General features: G+C 41.8%; 1 protein-coding gene across 1 annotated transcript; it reads left to right on the forward strand.

Annotated features, from left to right (window-relative positions):
* Positions 1-558: 558 nt before the first annotated feature.
* On the forward strand, positions 559-20,030 carry LOC117779165 (glycogen phosphorylase, muscle form). The gene is made up of 20 exons (XM_034615100.1): positions 559-931; positions 5,537-5,638; positions 7,139-7,217; positions 7,323-7,426; positions 7,999-8,130; positions 8,878-8,989; positions 9,098-9,180; positions 9,950-10,093; positions 10,721-10,813; positions 11,430-11,576; positions 12,197-12,360; positions 12,608-12,722; positions 14,248-14,349; positions 14,808-14,955; positions 15,050-15,108; positions 15,504-15,645; positions 16,774-16,981; positions 17,400-17,534; positions 18,343-18,409; positions 19,082-20,030. The coding sequence occupies exons 1-20, from the start codon at positions 689-691 to the stop codon at positions 19,229-19,231; spliced, it is 2,529 nt and encodes an 842-aa protein (XP_034470991.1). The 5' UTR covers positions 559-688; the 3' UTR covers positions 19,232-20,030.
* Positions 20,031-20,151: the final 121 nt, after the last annotated feature.

Raw genomic sequence — 20,151 nt, forward strand, 5'->3', positions numbered from 1 at the left:
GCTCCTGTGGTGTAATTCAAGTGTCCGTAAGCCCTAACTTTCAAATCCGTCTTTAAACGTCATTTACACCATGTTTTTAGCCTAAATGTCCTCTGTGATCCTCTGGAGCCACGTTCGTGCATAGATTGAGACTAAAACATGGAAAGCTATTTGAAAAAAAAAAGTATTTTGAAGAATTGTTCACCAGTTACTTCAATTGTATTGGATTTGGCTGCAACACTGTTTACCCCTGAAACTCCAGAGGTGTCAATCACTTCCCCCACCCCTCCATTGGCATAGTGGTGAGTAGATTATGAGTGAATTAAAATTTTTGGGTGAACTGCCCCATTAAATACCCTTCACATATGGGGATAGTTAAAGCTATCTTTAATTCGGACATTAATACTATGTATTTATTCATCTGCTGTTTACGACGATATAAAGTAGTGACACCTGTGACGCACTTGTTCATCGTTCTAGGTGTGCTGGCTGACGCAACTTTTATTTTGAAAGCGCGCGTCGGATATGGTTTCGGTGCGGCTTGACAGCGAGAACGTGACATATAAAGTGGGCTGGTCCCCCCCCCCCCCCTCCCACTGTCTGCGCTCAGCGGAGGAAGAGAGAGGCAGAGACCGGAGAGCACTCTCGACCTGCGGACCGGTGACATTCAACGGAAAACCCCCTCCAGCGAACACGGAAGAGCGGAACCATGGCGAAGCCGCTGACGGACCAGGACAAGAGGAAGCAGATCTCGGTGCGGGGACTGGCCGGCGTGGAGAACGTCACGGACCTGAAGACGAATTTCAACCGACACCTCCACTTCACGCTGGTGAAGGACCGGAACGTGGCCACCAAGCGGGACTACTACTTCGCCCTCGCCAACACGGTGCGGGACCACCTGGTGGGCCGCTGGATCCGCACGCAGCAGCACTACTATGAGAAGGACCCCAAAGTAAGAGGCGGGCTGATGCCGCAGCCCTGCACGTACACACAGCTGACAGGGGGTGGGTGGGGGGGTGGGAGGGGAGGGGATGCTGGGCTCCGTGCTGCAGTATCACAGGAGATGTGCGCGTGTGTGTGCATGTGTGTGTGTGTGCATGTGTGCATGTGTGTTCCTCCCCACTTTTCATACCCATAAATAGACAGTGTTCAGCTGCTCCTTTGTGTGAGCGCTGCAGCTCAACAGGGAGTCGCATCCTCCCGGTGTGTGAGCTGATGTTACATAACGCATCTGCATCTGCCTCCATCACCGGGCTCTGATCTGGTGCACACACGCCCACGCACACGCACACGCTTGTGCTTCTATCTACGTGAGGACACTCATTAGCATAGTGCGTTCCCCAGCCCCTTACCCAAACCTTAACCATCCGAATGAAATGCCGAACCTAATTCTAACCCTAACCCTGAAACCAAGTGTTAACCATCAAACAGTCCATCGAAAAAGTGAGGACCAGTCAAAATGTCCTCACTTTCCAAAAATGTCCTCTCTCTGTATGGTCTATGCTTTACATGGCCCTCACAAAGATGTAAGTACAGGAACGCACACCTGTCTCTCTATAGTTGTGAGGACACTCATTGGCATAATGCATTCCCTAGCCCCTTACCCTAACTGTAACCTTCACAACTTAACCCTAACCTAGTACTAATGCTAATCCTAACCCTAAAACCAAGTCTTAACCATCACACAGCCCTTTGAATTCGTGAGGCCAAAATGTCCTCACAATGACGGTCCCTCATGACTCTATAGTCATGAGAGAGACACACACACACACACACACACACACACACTGAGAGTACCCTTCACAGGCACTGCAGCATGGAATCCGGAGGCTCAACTGGTTGGGGAAATGTGGATTACGTAACTGCGAGTCGTGCCCCCTCCCACCCCCACCACCACATCACAAAATGGCCACACACTGTTACTGAGGCAGGTCAAGCTATGGCCTCCGTGTAGAACCTCCCATATGGTGACTGTGCAGGACACGGCACATGATTTACATTCATATTCCTACTCATCCAACTGTACAGTTTGTGCCCTGTGTGTCCCATGAACGTGCACAGCATAGAATTGAAGTTAAAAAAATACACACCAGTGTTTGCAATAAGCTCTTTATACAGTTATGTAACTGTTGATGCACTGATGTCGCCGACCCAGTCTGATCACATCGTGCACTGACTCTCTGTCACCTGAGGAACGGTTGCTCTTCTGTGTTCTAATACACGCTCATCGTGAACAGTTTCTCACCCAAACCCCTGACGTATCAAGATGTAGATCAAAATGCAGAAGTCACTTTACTCACTGATCTATTTCAATAGGCAGTTTAACGTCTTTGTGACTGAAGGTGTTGCATGCGGAGCCCTCACAATGACCTTCTTTCAAAGTCATTTCAATCTCCTCCACTTGCCACCTTGATACAGAATCCGAATTAACTGGGCCTGCTCAGCATTTTAAAAACATTTTCACACCTGCCAGAGGATGATGAGATGCTAAATTCTTCATTTAATCTGTGTCTGTATTTATATTTTTCTTTAAATGCATATATGTCAAATAGCCTCTCAAAATATATTTTCAGTATAGATGTAATACATATTATTTAGTCCAGAACAATGTGTTTAAACTGGTCTAATTTGTTAAACACGTTTTCAAGCTGCTTTAATGTATTTTAACAGTATTTTCAACTCAGATGGGTTATGTAGATGGCACAGCCAAATATTTGTAAGAATACATATATTTTCCTACAATTTACTTTAAGTTAAACCTTTGGAAAGTATCTCTTAGAGTGTCTACACTGCCTAACCCTTTTATTATTTTGTGGTTGTGTTTTGTATTTACTATGACAAAAGTATTTTGGATTCAATCATTTAAGCATCAAAATATACATTTAAAGGTGGAAAAATAATGACACAAATTTAATTATCAAGAAATATGCTGAATAATAATTTTCAAATGCAGACATTTGTTTTAGTCAACGGTCACTATTTAAGGTTTTTTAAGGAAAACAAACTTGTATAGATTAAAAGTAGTGAATTTATCAAAAGTAATTGTATACGTGTTTCCTGGAAGTTCAACACGTTGACAAAGAGCCCTGCACTGGGCCCCCCTGCCTTTGTGGAACAGGAGGCCGAGGCTGTATAATGAATTAGTCATGGCCAGTGTGTAAGTCTGCACTTGGCTCTGCACAGTCTGCTGCACCGCGTGAGGGCGATGGAGGTTGATGGAGGCCTTGAGCTTCACTGTTCATGCCACTGGAAACTCTGCTTGCTTCATTAATACCACATCAGCTTGTGCTGCCAGGGCTTAGTTCAGCTCCATTTAACTTTATTTGTGCATTGAAAAGTTTTTAAAAGTTCCAATTGTGGCTTCCTTTGGGGTATAAATGGTGAGAAGAGGATTCACGAGACATTTAACATGTTTCCATTGGATGGAATGGTGCAGCCATAAAAAGTATTGCGGCCTGGGTTTGAATATGTACCCCAGCACAAACAATACATGACAACCCGATTTACAGAAGGTGACAGAGAAAGGTAATTTTAAGGAGAAACCCCTATTTAAAGGATAATTGTACAATCATCTTATTACTGTGGAAAAGTACAATTTAACACCATAAACCCTACAATGAATATATCCCACTGGCATGTACTGTGTGTGTATTTAAAGCCTGGTATTCCTCACTCCTCTCTGCCATAGAGCTCAAGTGTTGTCAAAACACTGGGTGACATTTTCCTTCATTACACACACACACACACACACACACACACACACACACACACACACACACACACACACACACACACACACACTTTAGTGAATACTCACTGCAGCACCAAATGTGTATTAATCCGCCACTGAAAATAGTCCCCATACTATTGAAGCATTCCCTCCCTGTCCGAGTGGATGTTTTTGAGTTGGTTTAACAGTCATCTTCAGTAGTAAAAGTGCAGGGAAAGTATTAGTTTGTGTCATCGTTAGAGGTCAAATGAGCCAGTCACAGTGTGAGTCACTTCTAACTAAGTGCTCTAAGTGAACGTAAGCTGCCTGGCACCTTATTGTCATATGTACATACTGTGTGGATGATCAGAAGCTTGGTAATTACACTGCACAAGTATTCTGCTGTCTAATCGATCAGGAGAGACTTCAATTGACAGATGAACAAAAAACTGAAATGCTGTGCACAGCAAGAGGAGAAATGTGATGTGATTATAAATGAATCTTTTGGGGGTGCGCTTAGACCCCATCGTGATGTCATCATGATTGAGGCTGTGCAGGGTCCCCGTGATCCAGACACTGCTGGTAGTGTGATGTGATGAAGAGTCGGCCGGATGTGAAGACTGAATGAGGTGCAGGAGGGTCACAGTGAATCAATGAAATGGCAGCTGACAGCAGAAAGGAAGACGGATTAGAAGTTTTACAATGACACGATTGGTAGATGGAGATCGTGGAAAAATCTGATTGGGTCACTGTAGACCCACAGTCAGCTGATTAGAAAAAGATCAGGGGTAAGATGGAGGGAATCGTGAAGAGGTGAGTCGTAAAGACAGTCTTCCTGATTGAAGCTTCATATCCATAGTTTCCTGTTTCATGTATTACCTTTGGAAAAGGAGCACAGACCCTCCTCCTATTTCTACTGACCACCATGTCACTGTTAAGGACAGAGGATGTTCCACCTTGTTAAACCACATCAGACAAATTGGAACTTGTGAATATGGGATATACAAAATATAATTTGTGGTTGTAAATTGATGGATTGGTTATTTTTTGGAAGTCTGCTTCCTCTCTGCGAACCCCCACCATCAGTCAGCAGCAGGATCAGAGATGACAAGTGGCAGAAGGTCAGAGAGGCTGTGCCAAAATGTCAGCCAGGACACGCTAAACACAAAGGCTCACATGTCCTCGTGGAGTCTGCAGCCTCACCACCATCGCCCACACTTACTGTATCATTACCTCTGCCAAGGACATTATGTTCTCACCCCCGCCTGTTTGTTTGTTTGTTTGTTTGTTTGTTTGATTGATTGTCAGTAGGATTACGCAAAAACCTCTGAACAGATTTTCCCTAAACTTGGTGGAGGGATGGGGCCCTTTCTCTAACTGTGTTTTATGAGAAAGAAATCATTCAGGTTATCGTACAACTTCCTTTTTTCCCCTTTATATTCCTACTATAAGAACCCGACAATCATGTGTAGGGTTGTTCGGCCTTGGCAGAGGTATGCACTCGACTGCGTGCCCTTCTCGATTTGAGTGTGGTGAGGAGGTTATTGTGGTCCCATGGTTTGATTGGCTTCTGTGTGAAGTGTAGAGATATTGTAGTCGCTGTGCTGTCTCTGAGAGCAGCAGCTGTTGTCGAGCAGAGATAATGTCGCAGGGCCATTAAGAGAACTAAATGGAGCATGTGTGTGATATTATTAGTGTCCTCCTGAGAATGTGTGGTGAGTTTTATTGCTCTGTTTTATTTATTTAAAAAAACTTGATGGTATTTGTCTGCTTTTTGGACATGTAATGATAAAAAAACTGAAAGTATATCTGATGAATTTGTTTCTCTCGTGTTTTTTTTTCTTGTAGCGCGTCTATTACCTCTCCCTGGAGTTCTACATGGGCCGGACTCTGCAGAACACCATGGTGAACCTGGCTTTGGAGAATGCCTGTGATGAAGCTACATACCAGGTGAGGCAAAGGATCTTGGGGGGAAATGACATAGGAATGCTGGGCTTCTCCCAGAGGAATCTAAACAAAGACAATGGTTATAAATGTCATTGATTTCACCTCACTGGAACTAATGTTGCCAAACTAAGAAAGAAAAAAAAATCAAACCAAAAGGACTAACTGTCTTCCCAGAACATTCAACATGTCCTATGAAGCAGAGATGCCGGTCGGTACATTGTTTTTTGTGATTTTTTTTTTTTTAAAAACCACATGAACAGATGGTGTGACGCTGCAGCTTTAACTTTTTATTAACAAAACCAAAATCATTCATTTGCAGGAAAAGCAGCAAGATGGAACTTGTGTTCTTGTACCATCCAGCACCTGCTCTACCAGTTAGGGAAGAATGACATGTCAGCTCTAGTGTAGACTTGTTGTTGGATGGTTTAAATGATCAATTCTCCACAGTGACTGGAGAGGGTAGGGCTGAACGGAAGGGGCTAGAATGGAATTGGTGCCACAGTCAGTGTAGAAAAAACATTGAAGGGGTGCTCTGGTGAATTAGTGTTGCACTTAAGTCAAATTGAGGTGTTTACATATTACATATGTTAAGCTCCAACATTTCCCACTAGTAGAATCTTTCCATCAGCCTCAGGGGGAAATCCTCTCAGGGGTGGAAATGTACTTTACTTTAGAAAAAAAGAACAGAAGTATTGGCATCAAAATACTGTATATCTTAAGTACCCAAAGTAAAAGTAATGACAACGGAGTAATGCATATTGCTGAGCAGGTTCATTTATAATAATGCAGCTTAATGTATCTATTGATTTATCTTTTGTATAGTACTATAATATTTACATTCAGCCAAGTAACTAGTAACTTTTTCTGACAAATAAATGTTTTAGTGTAACAAGTAAAATATTTGCATTGCATATAATAGAAATACTTCAATGAAGTACCTCTCAATTGTTCTCAAGTACAGTGCTTTAGTAAATGTACTTAGTTACTATATGTCGTTGGAGCTCCATGACTTGGTTTATCATGCAGACGTAGTTGCACAGTACATTTGTCTCAGCTCAAGCTAAGGTGACCTTGATGATATCATCGTGGGTTATTTTCAGAGTTAATAAGTTCTGCTGTCTCACAGAAGCCGTTACACAACAGTCTCCACAGGCTGAGTAACAGACTGACCTCCCTCTGTAAAATCAATGTCCTTTTAATGGCCAGGAATCAAAACTCTCGAGCGTTTACACACAAGACACCACAGACAGATCAACACAAACCCAGACACAAAAAAAGGTTTCTTCAGAAACCAGGTGATGACGTCACTGATATCTTCTTCAGTTAAAGGTCAAAAGGTCGAGCTGCGTCGCACCTCTCTGCTAAAGAGGAAAGGAATGATGAATATATATATCTATATCTATAGATATATCTATAGATAGATATAGATATATATATCTATCTATCTATCTGGACCCCAGAGGAAGCTGCAGTACTCATGCCAGTTTCTCTTGTGTTCCTCAGCTGGGTCTGGACATGGAGGAGCTGCAGGACATTGAGGAAGATGCCGGTCTAGGCAACGGTGGACTGGGTCGTCTGGCTGGTGAGCTCGTGCTGTCTGCTGATTGGTTGCTGACAGACAGTGATGTTTAGTGCAGTGGACAGTCTTGTCTCAACCCCTCCTCTCCTGTCACTGTTGTTTATGTAGCTTGTTTCCTGGACTCCATGGCCTCTCTGGGTCTGGCCGCTTACGGATATGGCATCCGCTACGAGTTTGGCATCTTCAATCAGAAAATGGTCAACGGCTGGCAGGTATGTTTGCCTGCTGGTTTGTCTGGGATGCACTACAAATTTATTTACGTTGAGTTGTTCAGATACATCATACATGAATTACATCCTATGATGGAGACATGGGATATATTTTGGCCCATGCGCACAGCCATCTATAAGGCAATTATTTAGTTGGATTGTGAATGTAGTGTGGATTAATGGTATTGTTAATTATTTAATTAGTTTATTTTATTAGAAGACACAGTGTAAATGTCATCAAATTTCACTATTATTATACAAATCTTAAATGTACTGACCTGATACTCAAATATGGAGGTCAAATAAAATGTTTGCATGGGAATCAATCAGACAGTGTTTTTCAGCACAGAGCTCAGGGATCAACCTCAAAAGGAATTATTTAAAAAGATTACAGCCAAGTTTATATTTTTACAATAATTTAGATTTACTCTTTTCGATTTCTTCCCCCTAATTCTGGTATTTCAAATTGCACATTTTTTTAAATCCATGTAAATATGGTGAATGTGAACATCAGGAAGAATCCGCAGCATGTCTCAGAGCACAAGCAGTGAAGACCCAGTGGTATGTTCCCACAGGTGGAAGAAGCTGACGACTGGCTGCGTTATGGTAACCCCTGGGAGAAGGCTCGCCCCGAGTACATGCGCCCAGTCAACTACTATGGAAGAGTGGAACACACAGATGAAGGAGTGAAGTGGGTCGACACACAGGTGAGTGGACACAAATCTGACATAAGTCACAGGACCATTACTTTAGTTGTGGGAGTCTGTTAATTGGAACTGGTGAAAAATGAAATATTTTGGTTCGATTAATTTATACAAACCTAAATAAACTTATTATGATCATATGATAATTATTGTATACTTTTCTGGATACTGGATTTTTTATCTCATGTTCAAAATGTTAACACTATGAAAACTTGCTTTTCTCATGCTGCTTGTAAATATGAGCAATAAGGTCCTCCATGAAAAATGTTTGCATGAAAGTTAGACAATTTGTTTATTTTAGGGACGTTTATTAGTTGTGAACCTTAGTGTCACCGGTGTTTTGGCCTTTTAATCACATCACACTCTTCTAAGGTGAACCCACCACAGGCTGATCAGACCTGAGTGTTTGTCCCTAATATCATGTGGCCCAGTTGGGGTCTTTCCTCCTGATCCAGAGCCATTGGTTGCATTGCTCTGCAGCCTGGGATGTTTCTTATTCGTACTGATTCCTCGCTCTTTGAGCAACCTGATGGTGGATGTTGCAATAAAACCCCTGCAGCCGACCTCCACTGGATGGAATATTGTCTTCCAGCTACGTTGCTCTCCTCTCAGATAACATCTCTGTGTACCGCAGCCTCTGCGTCTCATGCGCTTCATCAAAAGTATAAAGGAGTGGTTAAAGAATTTGTGAAGTTTATCTCACAGTGAATAATGTAATTGTAATCCATGTGTTTTTTGTTTTGAACTCAGGTTGTCCTAGCTCTTCCCTATGACACCCCAGTGCCCGGCTACAGAAACAACATTGTCAACACCATGAGACTGTGGTCTGCTAAAGCCCCCTGTGACTTCAACCTCAAAGACTGTGAGTGGTGTCATTGTAAATACAAATCTAAGGAATCTCATCCAGTAAGACAAAAATAAGAAAGTGAACAATCTGACATGAGTTGCTCAAACTGCTGTTATCCCACAGTTAATGTTGGTGGTTACATCCAAGCTGTGCTGGATCGAAACCTGGCAGAGAACATCTCCAGGGTTCTCTACCCCAACGACAACGTGAGTGGATTGACCAAACATCAACTCCTCTTTTGTCTGCACTGTAACTTTGTAGTTTTTGTATTCTTCATTCTCCATGTTACCTGCATCGTGGCACTGTCAGACAGTCAGGCTGTAAACAAACCAACTGATCGAAACATCTTTATTGTGTCGGTCAAAATGGTCCAAGTAGCTACTATGGTCATATGCTTTTAATTAATATTGTATCAAATTGCTATGTCTAATGTAAAGTGGTCACTTGTGATGAACCCACAAGAAACGTTAAGTCTGCAGCACTCACCAAAGTCTGTTTTTCCTAAAATGAAATTGAATATTCTTCATTATTGTTCACTTGTGTCCCATATATATAAGTTTAAATGATTTACTTAACTGGTGTTATTTTTTAATACATAACATGTCAGCTATTTCACAGGTCTTCTAAACATCGACACAATCTTCAGACCCACGTTCACAACTTTTCAAAATAAAAGCTCTGTAATTTAGCTCAATGTATTGCATAACAGCAACAGAATGAATTGCCAAACAGGAAGTGATTCTATGAATGTAACCAGAAATGATGCTGAATGTTTAAAAACTGTTTGCGAACAAGACTTCCTAGGTTTATGTCAAGTGTGGCCTCAAACTATGAAGGTTTTACTCATCTATTATCTGCAGCTCCTTCTTCGGTTTCTAAAATAAACATTAAACTGTGCAGCCATTTTGTTAGTACAAGCATTCTAAAAATGTCATGGTGGATCTATGAGTGTTCTTTATGGTCTTTGTTCTTCAGTTCTTTGAGGGGAAGGAGTTGCGTCTAAAACAGGAGTACTTTGTTGTAGCTGCGACTCTTCAGGACATCATCCGTCGATTCAAAGCCTCCAAGTTTGGCTCCACAGAGTTTGTGCGCTTGGACCTTTCTACGCTGCCAGAAAAGGTAAGAGATACATCACACCATCGTGTCATTTGAATCCTCATAGCATTTTATTTGCGACAAATTACAGTTTATGGGCTGTTCTGCCAAATTGCTTGTTGTAACTCTTAGTCTTTTGATTTGGTTCGAAGGGCTCAATTTAATTACACACACATAACTTTTCAAAATGTGTATGGGTCAGTCTCAGACAACTTAATCTACTTTTCTCGATGGGAGATGGTTGCATTTTGCCCAAATTTAACTGAGCCAGTTGATAACTAGCTATCAGAACAGTTAATGTTTGGTTCAGTGAAGCCGGATTACGACAACATATCCTTGGTAGGTGGAATTTACTTCGTAGTACAGGCCCCCTGACCACCATAACTATTAAGATAAAAATATCTGCCAGATTTTGAAATGTGAAGGTAGAGTGTGTCATCGATCCCTGGCTCCTCCAGCTGATGTGTCCTTGAGCAAGACGCATTCACACACTGATGTGCCATCAGTATTAGTGAGTGATAGGGAAGTGCTATATTTAGAAGTGCTGTAGAAATGCATGTGTGAATGTGACCTGTTAGCGTGAAGTCAAAACTAGGAAGTGCTTGATAAGTGCAGTATATTTACCATCTACTGTGTGACTCTGGTCTCCAGGTGGCCATCCAGCTGAATGACACTCACCCTGCTTTGGCCATCCCTGAACTGATGAGGATCCTGGTGGACGTTGAGAAACTCACTTGGGAGCAGGTATGATGCAGACCTCGGTTGCCTTAAAATGTAATGCTTGTCAAAAGGTGGCTGTAAAATCAGGAGAGCTGCAAACTTTTTGGACTTTCTAAATCTGACTATGTGACAATCACGCAGTAAGGTGGTGAGAAAGTAGGTAGGGTACAAGATACTTTTGTGGTGCAGGACTCGAACCTGCGTTATAAAACTACCTCTTGTATTTTAACTGGGTTGTTCTGATGAGTTGTGCTGCGGTTGCAATCTCTTTGCATCGCTCAAGGTTGCACTAACAGTGACTCAGCAGGATGTAGACTGCAGCAGAATGACACACGTCAGTCAAAGTTAAGTCTGTGACAGTAGGTGAGCAGCTGAACTTGCTCATGTAGGATCGTATTTTCCACAAAGTTTTGGAAAATATGTATAATGCAAACATTTTTACAAGACAAGATTTTAGTTGAGACCATTCTGTCATTTTCTCAGGCAAAATGCATGTTATTTACTGTATTTGCCAAAAATATATAGTACAAAATACCACGATTTCATCAGCTGTCTTTTACAGCTGTTGCCAGTTGTAGTGAGTCCGTGTGATATTGTCAGGTTTGTCTAACCCACGTGTCTGTGGCCTCGCTGTCTGCAGGCCTGGGACATTGTGGTTCGTACCTGTGCCTACACCAACCACACCGTCCTGCCTGAAGCTTTGGAGCGTTGGCCAGTTGACCTCTTCCACAACCTCCTGCCCCGACACCTGGAGATAGTCTATGAGATCAACAGGAGACACCTGGAGGTTTGCAAGTTTCTGTACCTAGTTTTATGCAGATATTTAGTCCTTAGCTCGTATCCTTCTCTTCAGTCTTAAGCTAATGCTTATGCTTCCTTTTGGTCTCAATTTAGACTAGGCAGTCTAATCTTTATCCAACAATACAGAGATGGTGTCACCATCTAACAGCAATGTACCAGATCCACAAACAAACATTTTTTTTTTCCTGAATCACTTGACCAGATATACATCAAACATATTGTGGTAACATAAGAGAAAAGCATGTATGTGGCACCTACACTTTCCTGCTCAGGCCAAATGACTTCTCAAACAGTATTTACAGGTTAAATGTCTGTTGACTCAGAGTTTAATCTTCCTTCTTCTTCTGTAGTTTCCTGAACCATCACAGTGCCATCCATCGCTGATCTCCACAAACTTCTAATATTATCCAAGAAATCTGAAATTTAATTCTGAGGGTGCTACATTTAGTGAGAAATATCTTTCATTAGGAGGACCTCATGTGAAACAGCAGGACCTAACCTGAGACTGAATCAATTCATAACCCTCATTTTTGGTTTGTCTCCAGTTTGTCCTCATCTTTGGACATTACCATTACCATAAAACTGTTGTCCCTTTTCTTCACCCAGCGCATATCTAAGGTTTACCCTGATGATCCTGAGCGCATGCGCCGGATGTCGCTGATCGAGGAAGGGGATGTCAAGAAAATCAACATGGCTCATCTGTGCATTGTGGGATCTCATGCTGTCAATGGAGTGGCTCGTATCCACTCTGAAATCATCAAAAGCACTGTGTAAGAGCACATAATCTATTTTCTGCTGTATTTCTTTTTTGCAATTTAGATGTTTACTAAGACGTTGGTGTTCTGAAGTGTCGAGTCCTCAAGATTTTAGTCCAGCTTAGTTTTACTGAGTCTTAAGCTTGAAGAATGTTACCATGAAAACACCACTAATATTTCATGTTGTTAGGTCTTCCTGTGCTATCACTTTAGACATGAGCTCCTAAATTTGTCTGAGACTGTGGCTCCTCTCCTACACCAGGTTCAAGGATTTCTATGAACTCGACCCTGAGAAGTTTCAGAACAAGACCAATGGCATCACACCCAGGCGCTGGCTGGTCATGTGCAACCCTGGCCTGGCTGAGGTCATCGCTGAGGTGCGTTTGCTCTTTTTCATGCAGACTGAAGTAGAGAGTTCTGAGATAAGAGGGGATACTTTGACATTAGAGTCCTGGAAATAATCATCATGGTGGGTAACTGGCACTTGGAGCATGTCGAAAGCTTGGATGGGTATGAAACTGCTGCACACAGTATAAAAGATAACTACAGCCCCTTAAACATTGGACAAAAATCCCACTAACACCCATTAACAGGTCTTCGTGTGAAAGGGTACAATCAATTTTATTCCTAGCTAAATTGACCCCCCTTCTCTGACAATTCTATGAAACGGGTCATGGAGGTAATGAAGGCCCATTTCCTCGATCAGTAAATTCGACGACTCTTTGCCATCTCTGCCACAAATTCGTCTCCATTGAATTGCAACATTGAAGATTGTTCAGTCAGTGTTGAGTTTGAAGAGAAATATAGAGAAATTTAGCAAACCAAACACCTCCATTCTGTTTGGAGGGACGTTCGTTGCACCCAATGTGACACCAGAAGAAAAAAACAAACGACACACTCATCTACTGGCAATGGGAAAGTAGTCAATTTTGCTTTGCTCCTTTGCCCTCCAAAAATCAATTAATGCAACTTAATTATTGTGTGTAGCATTGAGCAGAAGCTGAAGTTTAAACTAGCCTGATAAAGATAAATGATAAAGCATTTTCTATCAGTTCTTGCATGTAAGTGATCTGAATTTGCCACACGCTGCTCTGAAAGGCTTTTTATTCACAGTAGTTGCGGATGATTCGTGGCTATTGTAGCTTTTTTAGCCGTTTGCCATTCCAAATTTACAAAACAAACACAATTTCTCAGAAACATGTACAAAGGGGGACAAAACATAAATTACAATAATACAATACAATAATTTTTTGTTGTAAATTATTTAGGACATTTTATTACGAGGAACAATTCTATTCAATTTTATTTGGACAGCGCCAAATCATAACATGCGTTATCTCAAGGCATTTTACATAGTAAGGTCAGGACCTTACAAAATTATAGAGAAACCCAACAGTTCCAACAGCGAAGAAGCACTTTGGCATCTGTGGAGAGAAAAAAACTCCCTCTTAAATGTAGGAAACTTCTAGCAGCGCCAAACCCTATGTGGGCGGCCATCTGTCTCCACTGGTTGGGGTGAGCAGTAGAGCAGTAGAGTAGTAGAGGTGGGGCCAAGCTAATGCCGTCCAATGTAGCTATCTGGCCAGAAAATGTTGTGTCAAGGTACAATGACTTCAGTTTTGTCTGAATTTAGAAGTAAAATGTTACATGTCTCTAAGACATTCCTGAAGTTTAACTACTTTGATTACTAATTATTAATCTATGTAACGATGAAAATGTATGTGGTGATTTCTGATAATATTGCTGAACGGAAGCATATATAAAGTGAAAAGTGTGGGTCCAAGGACAGACCCTTGTGGAACTTCACAAATAACAAATTGAAATCTATCTGATGAGTCTGATTTCAACTTTTGCACATGCATTGGAGTTGCAGCTTCACTGATATGTTTTTTTTTCTTCCAGAGGATTGGTGATGACTACATCCGCGATCTGGACCAGCTGAAGAACCTTCTGGACTTCGTAGATGATGACGCCTTCATTCGAGATGTTGCCAAAGTCAAACAAGTGAGAGCTTTTAAAGCATAAAGATGATTCAGTGTGTGTTTATTGTGAGTCTTTATTCCTCCACACCTGTTATAGCCATGGCTAGAGACATGTTTTCAGGTTGTCCGTCTGTCCTATTCTTTTGAAGGTAATATCTCAGGAACGCCTCGAGGGAATTTTATTACATTGGGAACAAATGGGCACTTATAACTCAAAGATTTTGGTGGACAAAGGTCAAGGTCACTGTGACCTTACAAAACACATGCTTGGCCATAAGTCAAGAATTTAATAACCAATTAAGATTAAATACACTTAACACCTTACAATTCAATTCCTTCAAAGTTTTCACATCACATGCAAGTCTGGGCAGACATTGATGTAAACTATTACCTGACTGGTTGGGGGTGGACAACCATGAAGCGCTAATTCTACTTCTGATAGTCTCTAATCACATTGCTCTGCTTGACCTCAACTTTAAGGAGAACAAGATGAAGTTTGCCGCCTACCTTGAAGAGCACTACAAGGTGAAAATCAACCTCGACTCCATGTTTGATGTCCACGTGAAAAGGATTCATGAATATAAAAGGCAGTTGCTCAACTGCCTCCACATCATTACACTGTACAACCGTGAGTGTTTCTTCTTTTCCCTACCACTTTTCAGAAATCATATATAGGTACATAGTAAAAGTTCAGGTCAACACTTTTTTTTTTTCTTTAAAAGGCATCAAGAAGGAGCCTACTGAGTCATGGACCCCCAGGACAGTCATGATCGGAGGAAAGGTGAGCATAATTCTCAGTAGTTTGGAAGTATGAGCTACATGCCAATGAAAAACGAATGCTTTGTCTTATCCATCTTTGGTTTAAGGGAAAAACAGCTAACCTAGCTCAGCAAAAGTGAATTTCTTAGCTGCTTCATTGACATTATTTTTAATAAGTTGTTTTACCAGTTTAGAGCAGGGTGGAATTAAGACTTTTCCTCGGAAGAAAGAATTATGTTAAGTAGAGAGCAGGAGTCAGATTGCGGTAAGCCTAGGTACAGCTACCCCGTCCCTGTCCACAGTTCAGAAAATACAATCTCCAACGCCTCGAAAGTTCACTCATGCTAACATGTCTTATTTTGTTAAGCTGAACATAAACAGAAATGTGAAATAGGTGACGTTCCTGTGTGTTTCCAGGCAGCTCCAGGTTACCACACTGCCAAGATGATCATCAAGCTGATCACATCAATTGGAGACATTGTCAACAATGACCCAGTGGTGGGAGATCGCCTCAAGGTCATCTTCCTGGAGAACTATCGGGTCACTCTGGCTGAGAAAGGTAATGAATACTGTTGATCTTTTGACAAATTGTGAAAAAAGTGTCAAAGAGAGTAGACTGAAACTTCATGCCTAGACATATAAAAAAGGACCCATATTCCAAACTCAATAGGAAGTCTGCCATTTTGGATTAAGTGGTTATTTTTGGTGATTCACACACATCATACTTTAACAACTTTAACGTGAAATTTCAGTTTTTCACAGTGAAACAGGAAGTTGCTGTAACGTCCGTGTAGATTATACAATCTGCACCAAACTTCCCATGATAAGAGTCCCGGCCTGAACACATCAAATTTCAGTCACAGTCATAGCGTGCCTCACTGCCAACAAGAAATGAAATTGTTTATAGCGTGATGTACTCCTCCACCAGCTTGGCCATATTGAGCTGAACTTTGGTCAGAAGACCTTTAGGACAAGGTCAATGATAGGCTATGAATCTTGTACGTTTTTGTTGAATGCTGTTGATGTGGCAGAATGTTGATGTTTAGTTTTTACTATGGATCTTATTGTTGGAGGGCTAAACATGTTTTAAAAGTCACGAGACTCGTCACACACGTCAGAAATGGCAAACATTTACTTCCAATATAGGTCTTGTATATGGGTGTGGCAAAATGGCTTCATACCCACCTATAAAATTCAAACGAAGCCGTCCCTGCGGCACGTTTCACCGACATGTATGAATATCAGTAGGTATATGTACCATGTCCAGACTTACAAAAAAGCGTTTTGGACCCATACCCAAAGTTTCCAATGTTAATCGTAAAGTGCAATTTTTGCTTGGTTTTTGCTATTTGCAAGCATTCTGTTTTAATGAACTCCTTCTACAGAATCAATCACATCAACCTCGACAATGAAAAGTTATGCTAATCACAAGTTCTCCTTCAACAGCATTCCCGTGGCCATATCACTATGAAACAGGAAGTTCCACTAATTTGACTATACATTGTCCAATCTGCACAAGACTTAACATGTTTGATGACCTGGCGTGCCCACATTCAAATCCCCAAATTCAGCATAATCATAGCACCACTAACTAGCAACAGGATGCACGCCTCAATGCGATGTGCCTGCATGCTGTACTCAGGTCATGTCATCACTCAGGATCTTTCCAACTGTCCTCTCTGTGCAGTCGTCCCTGCAGCCGACCTGTCAGAGCAGATATCCACAGCAGGCACCGAGGCCTCTGGCACCGGGAACATGAAGTTCATGCTGAACGGTGCCCTCACCATTGGCACCATGGACGGGGCCAACGTGGAGATGGCAGAGGAGGCTGGAGAGGAGAACCTCTTCATCTTTGGCATGAGGGTGGAGGATGTTGAGGCTATGGACAAGATGGGGTGAGTCTCATGAACGTGTGATTGGTTTGGATACAAAACGCATTTGGAAATAATAGAGATGGGTGGAACAAGAAGTGATAAGATAATGATGAATAGGGTGTATCACTAGCTTAGTACTCGAATTTGCTAACATTCGCTACCATCAGCCACCATTAGAAACTAGTCATACTAGTCATGTAAGGCTATGACAGAACATCTGAGTTACGTATGTGCTGTATTGATCGTGAGCTTAACTTTTCAGTGTTAAATTGTTTCAGGAGACTGATATTGCTTTGAACTAATAATTGTTGAGGAAAAGTGCAAAAATGTAGATGTATCTTCTTCTTCAGACAAAGAAATGCAGTGGGATGTTGTATCATTTCTATCCTTAGTAACATAATACCTAACCCAGTTTTTTACAAATATATTTTGTATCCAGTTATGACGCCATGTCGTACTACAACCGTATCCCGGAACTGAAGCAGGCGATGGACCAGATTTCAGGAGGCTTCTTCAGCCCCGGCCAGCCTGGCCTCTTCAAAGACCTCGTCAATATGCTGATGAACCATGACAGGTTAGAACACGCTGACGCTGATGCTGAGGAATCAGCACTTTGTCTATGCCGACATAATCTGCAGTGTCATCAGTGTGTCGCTGTCATCCAACTGTCACTGCGACTGGTTTTCCCACTCAAAGACTATGACCGCAGGGATTATATGATGTAAAGCAAGTCATCATCATTGTTGCCTGAATTCAAACTGGTGCGTCATATAAAACTGATTTGAAATTGTCTCGCTTACTTCGTCATCTAACGGCATTTTCACACCTGAAAGTCTGGACCATGGTCCGACCCAAGCTTCATGTCTTTGTTCCATCGTTTCCATTCGATCAGGTTAGGTTTGGTATCACATTGTAATTTAGGGAGCGCATTAGAGAATTTTCTATCACACACGTCTGACCTGTCGTCATCGCCCACATGGCTGTGTGCACCTATACTTGAGATTGATTCGTTTGTCATAGAAAAAAAAAGTAGTCTCTCTGTTTGAAATGTGAAAATTATTGAACCGGTTCACTACATTAATGTTGCTGCCACTGCATCGTCATTATTGTATTACTACTACCTCTCAGTCAAACACATTGTCTGAGGCAAAGACTACCAGAAATCCTGCGTGCTGCTTCCTCTTCTTTTTCTTCTTCTATTGTTAAATGCTCTCAACTTCATGCAGTCTGAACTATCCCAAAAAATGTAATGTTTGTTCTGGACGGAGACCACCTCTTTTTATCGGACCAAACTTTGTTCAATGTGACACAAAATGGCACGACACAATATGAAGTCATTTATCATTAGACTGCATCATCTTAACTGTGTGTCTGTGCTACAGGTTCAAGGTGTTTGCAGACTATGAAGACTACATCCAATGCCAGGAGAAAGTGGGTGCACTCTACAAGGTCAGTGAGTTATCAAGAGGAAAGCAGTTGATCTAACATCACAATTAATCTGCTCAGTTTGTGCAGTCAGACTCAGAACTAGAGCAGTTTAAGTCGCTGTACACACACAGTATATGTCGAATTCTGTCAAATTTCAGTTTAACCTTTTATTGATATATTATCTAATAAATTTACATTATTATACTACCCAGAATATACTATGTAGTTCTATGCTACACAGTACTGCACTCTGCAATTTTATACTTTTAGTGTCACTATGCTATTTCAATATTGTACTTTTTCATGCTTGGTCAAAGTTTGCAGATACTATAGCTCTTTATATTACTGTTAAATACTATACTATACTAAATGGTCTGTATTCATAAAGAGCTTTTTTAGACTTGATGACCTCATGACTCAAAGCATTTGACAGTACAGTTTTGTCATTCACACACACACACACACACACACACACACACACACACACACACATTCATGCAGCACTTTCTTTATCACACATCACTCACACATGGTCAGCACAGCCGTCAGGGGCAATTTGGTGTTCAGTATCTTGCCTAAGGACAGTTCAGGATGGGGGATCCTCTACTATACTACACTACACTATACTATACTATGCTCAGGAATCACTGAAGTCTCATCTTGCTTTTCAATGTGACTCCCCTGTTGTAACAGAACCCCAAAGAGTGGACCAAGATGGTGATCCACAACATTGCTGGCAGTGGCAAGTTCTCCAGTGATCGCACCATCTCCCAGTATGCCAGGGAGATCTGGGGCATGGAGCCCAGCCTGGAGAAGATCGCAGCTCCTGACGATCCTCGCTAAACCACCTCATCTGCCTCCTCCAACTAACCGTAGCCTGCCCCGTGGTCCAGCCAGGAGAGACGAACCCTGTAGCTTGCTCACTGTGTACCGTGGCATTATTTCATTACATTACTGATCCTCGTACACGCGCTAATACTTCCACTTCATCATATAGTAATGTGTACTAATATGGCCTCATTCAAAATATGTATTTTTTTCCCTGTGTGCACCAGCAATGCATATTCTCACTGTTGGGTGAAAGCCTTGTATCCCCCCCATTGGCATTTCAGCAGCGAAGAAACGGCCCGGATTTCACTTTGGAATCATGGGGTTCTTCGGCAGGAGTGAGACCATTAAAGAGATACTTCTGTATTTTGTCATAGTCCAATGGTCCCTCCATTCTCCAAAATGTCTTTGCCAGGGATGTTTGGAAATTAAAGGGTCCAAACACCGATCAGGAGTGGAATCAAAACGTGTACAGTGCTGTACTGTATCTGGGACTGTATCTTCCATACTTTGGTTTTCACACTCCAGTGATATTCAAACCCCAGTTCTAGCTACACCCCCCCCCCCCTCCCCTACTTCCGAGGCCCTTGTGGCCACCAAAACCCAGCAAAAATGTCAGTAAACCTCAGAACTGTTTTTGTTCCAAAACAACCCGTGTCTTCCATGAAAGTGAGAAAAGGACACACAGTGGCTAATGTGCACCAGAGCCTCAAAGCAGCATTCTGACTGGATGGTGTTGGAAGAAAGCCACTTCTCCATATTGCCAGCAAAATAATGTTCACATGAATATTTCACGTTAAAAGACTCCAACTGCTCTGTTAGTGTGTTTTGGTGTTCGCTGAATGTATCCATCTGTGTGTGTGTGTGTGTGTGTGTATAATCAGTAATGGTTTACCTGTGATCTCCTCAGCATGTTTGTGTCTCCTTCTGCTCTA

Source organism: Hippoglossus hippoglossus, chromosome 18, assembly GCF_009819705.1.
Source record: "Hippoglossus hippoglossus isolate fHipHip1 chromosome 18, fHipHip1.pri, whole genome shotgun sequence".
Lineage (NCBI taxonomy): Eukaryota > Metazoa > Chordata > Actinopteri > Pleuronectiformes > Pleuronectidae > Hippoglossus > Hippoglossus hippoglossus.

Coding starts and splice junctions, on each gene's coding strand:
- LOC117779165 (XM_034615100.1), top strand. CDS start 689: ATGGCGAAGCCGCTGACGGACCAGGACAAGAGGAAGCAGATCTCGGTG. Junction 5,639..7,138: donor GTGATGAAGCTACATACCAG/GTGAGGCAAAGG, acceptor TGTGTTCCTCAG/CTGGGTCTGGACATGGAGGA. Junction 10,814..11,429: donor AGAAACTCACTTGGGAGCAG/GTATGATGCAGA, acceptor CGCTGTCTGCAG/GCCTGGGACATTGTGGTTCG.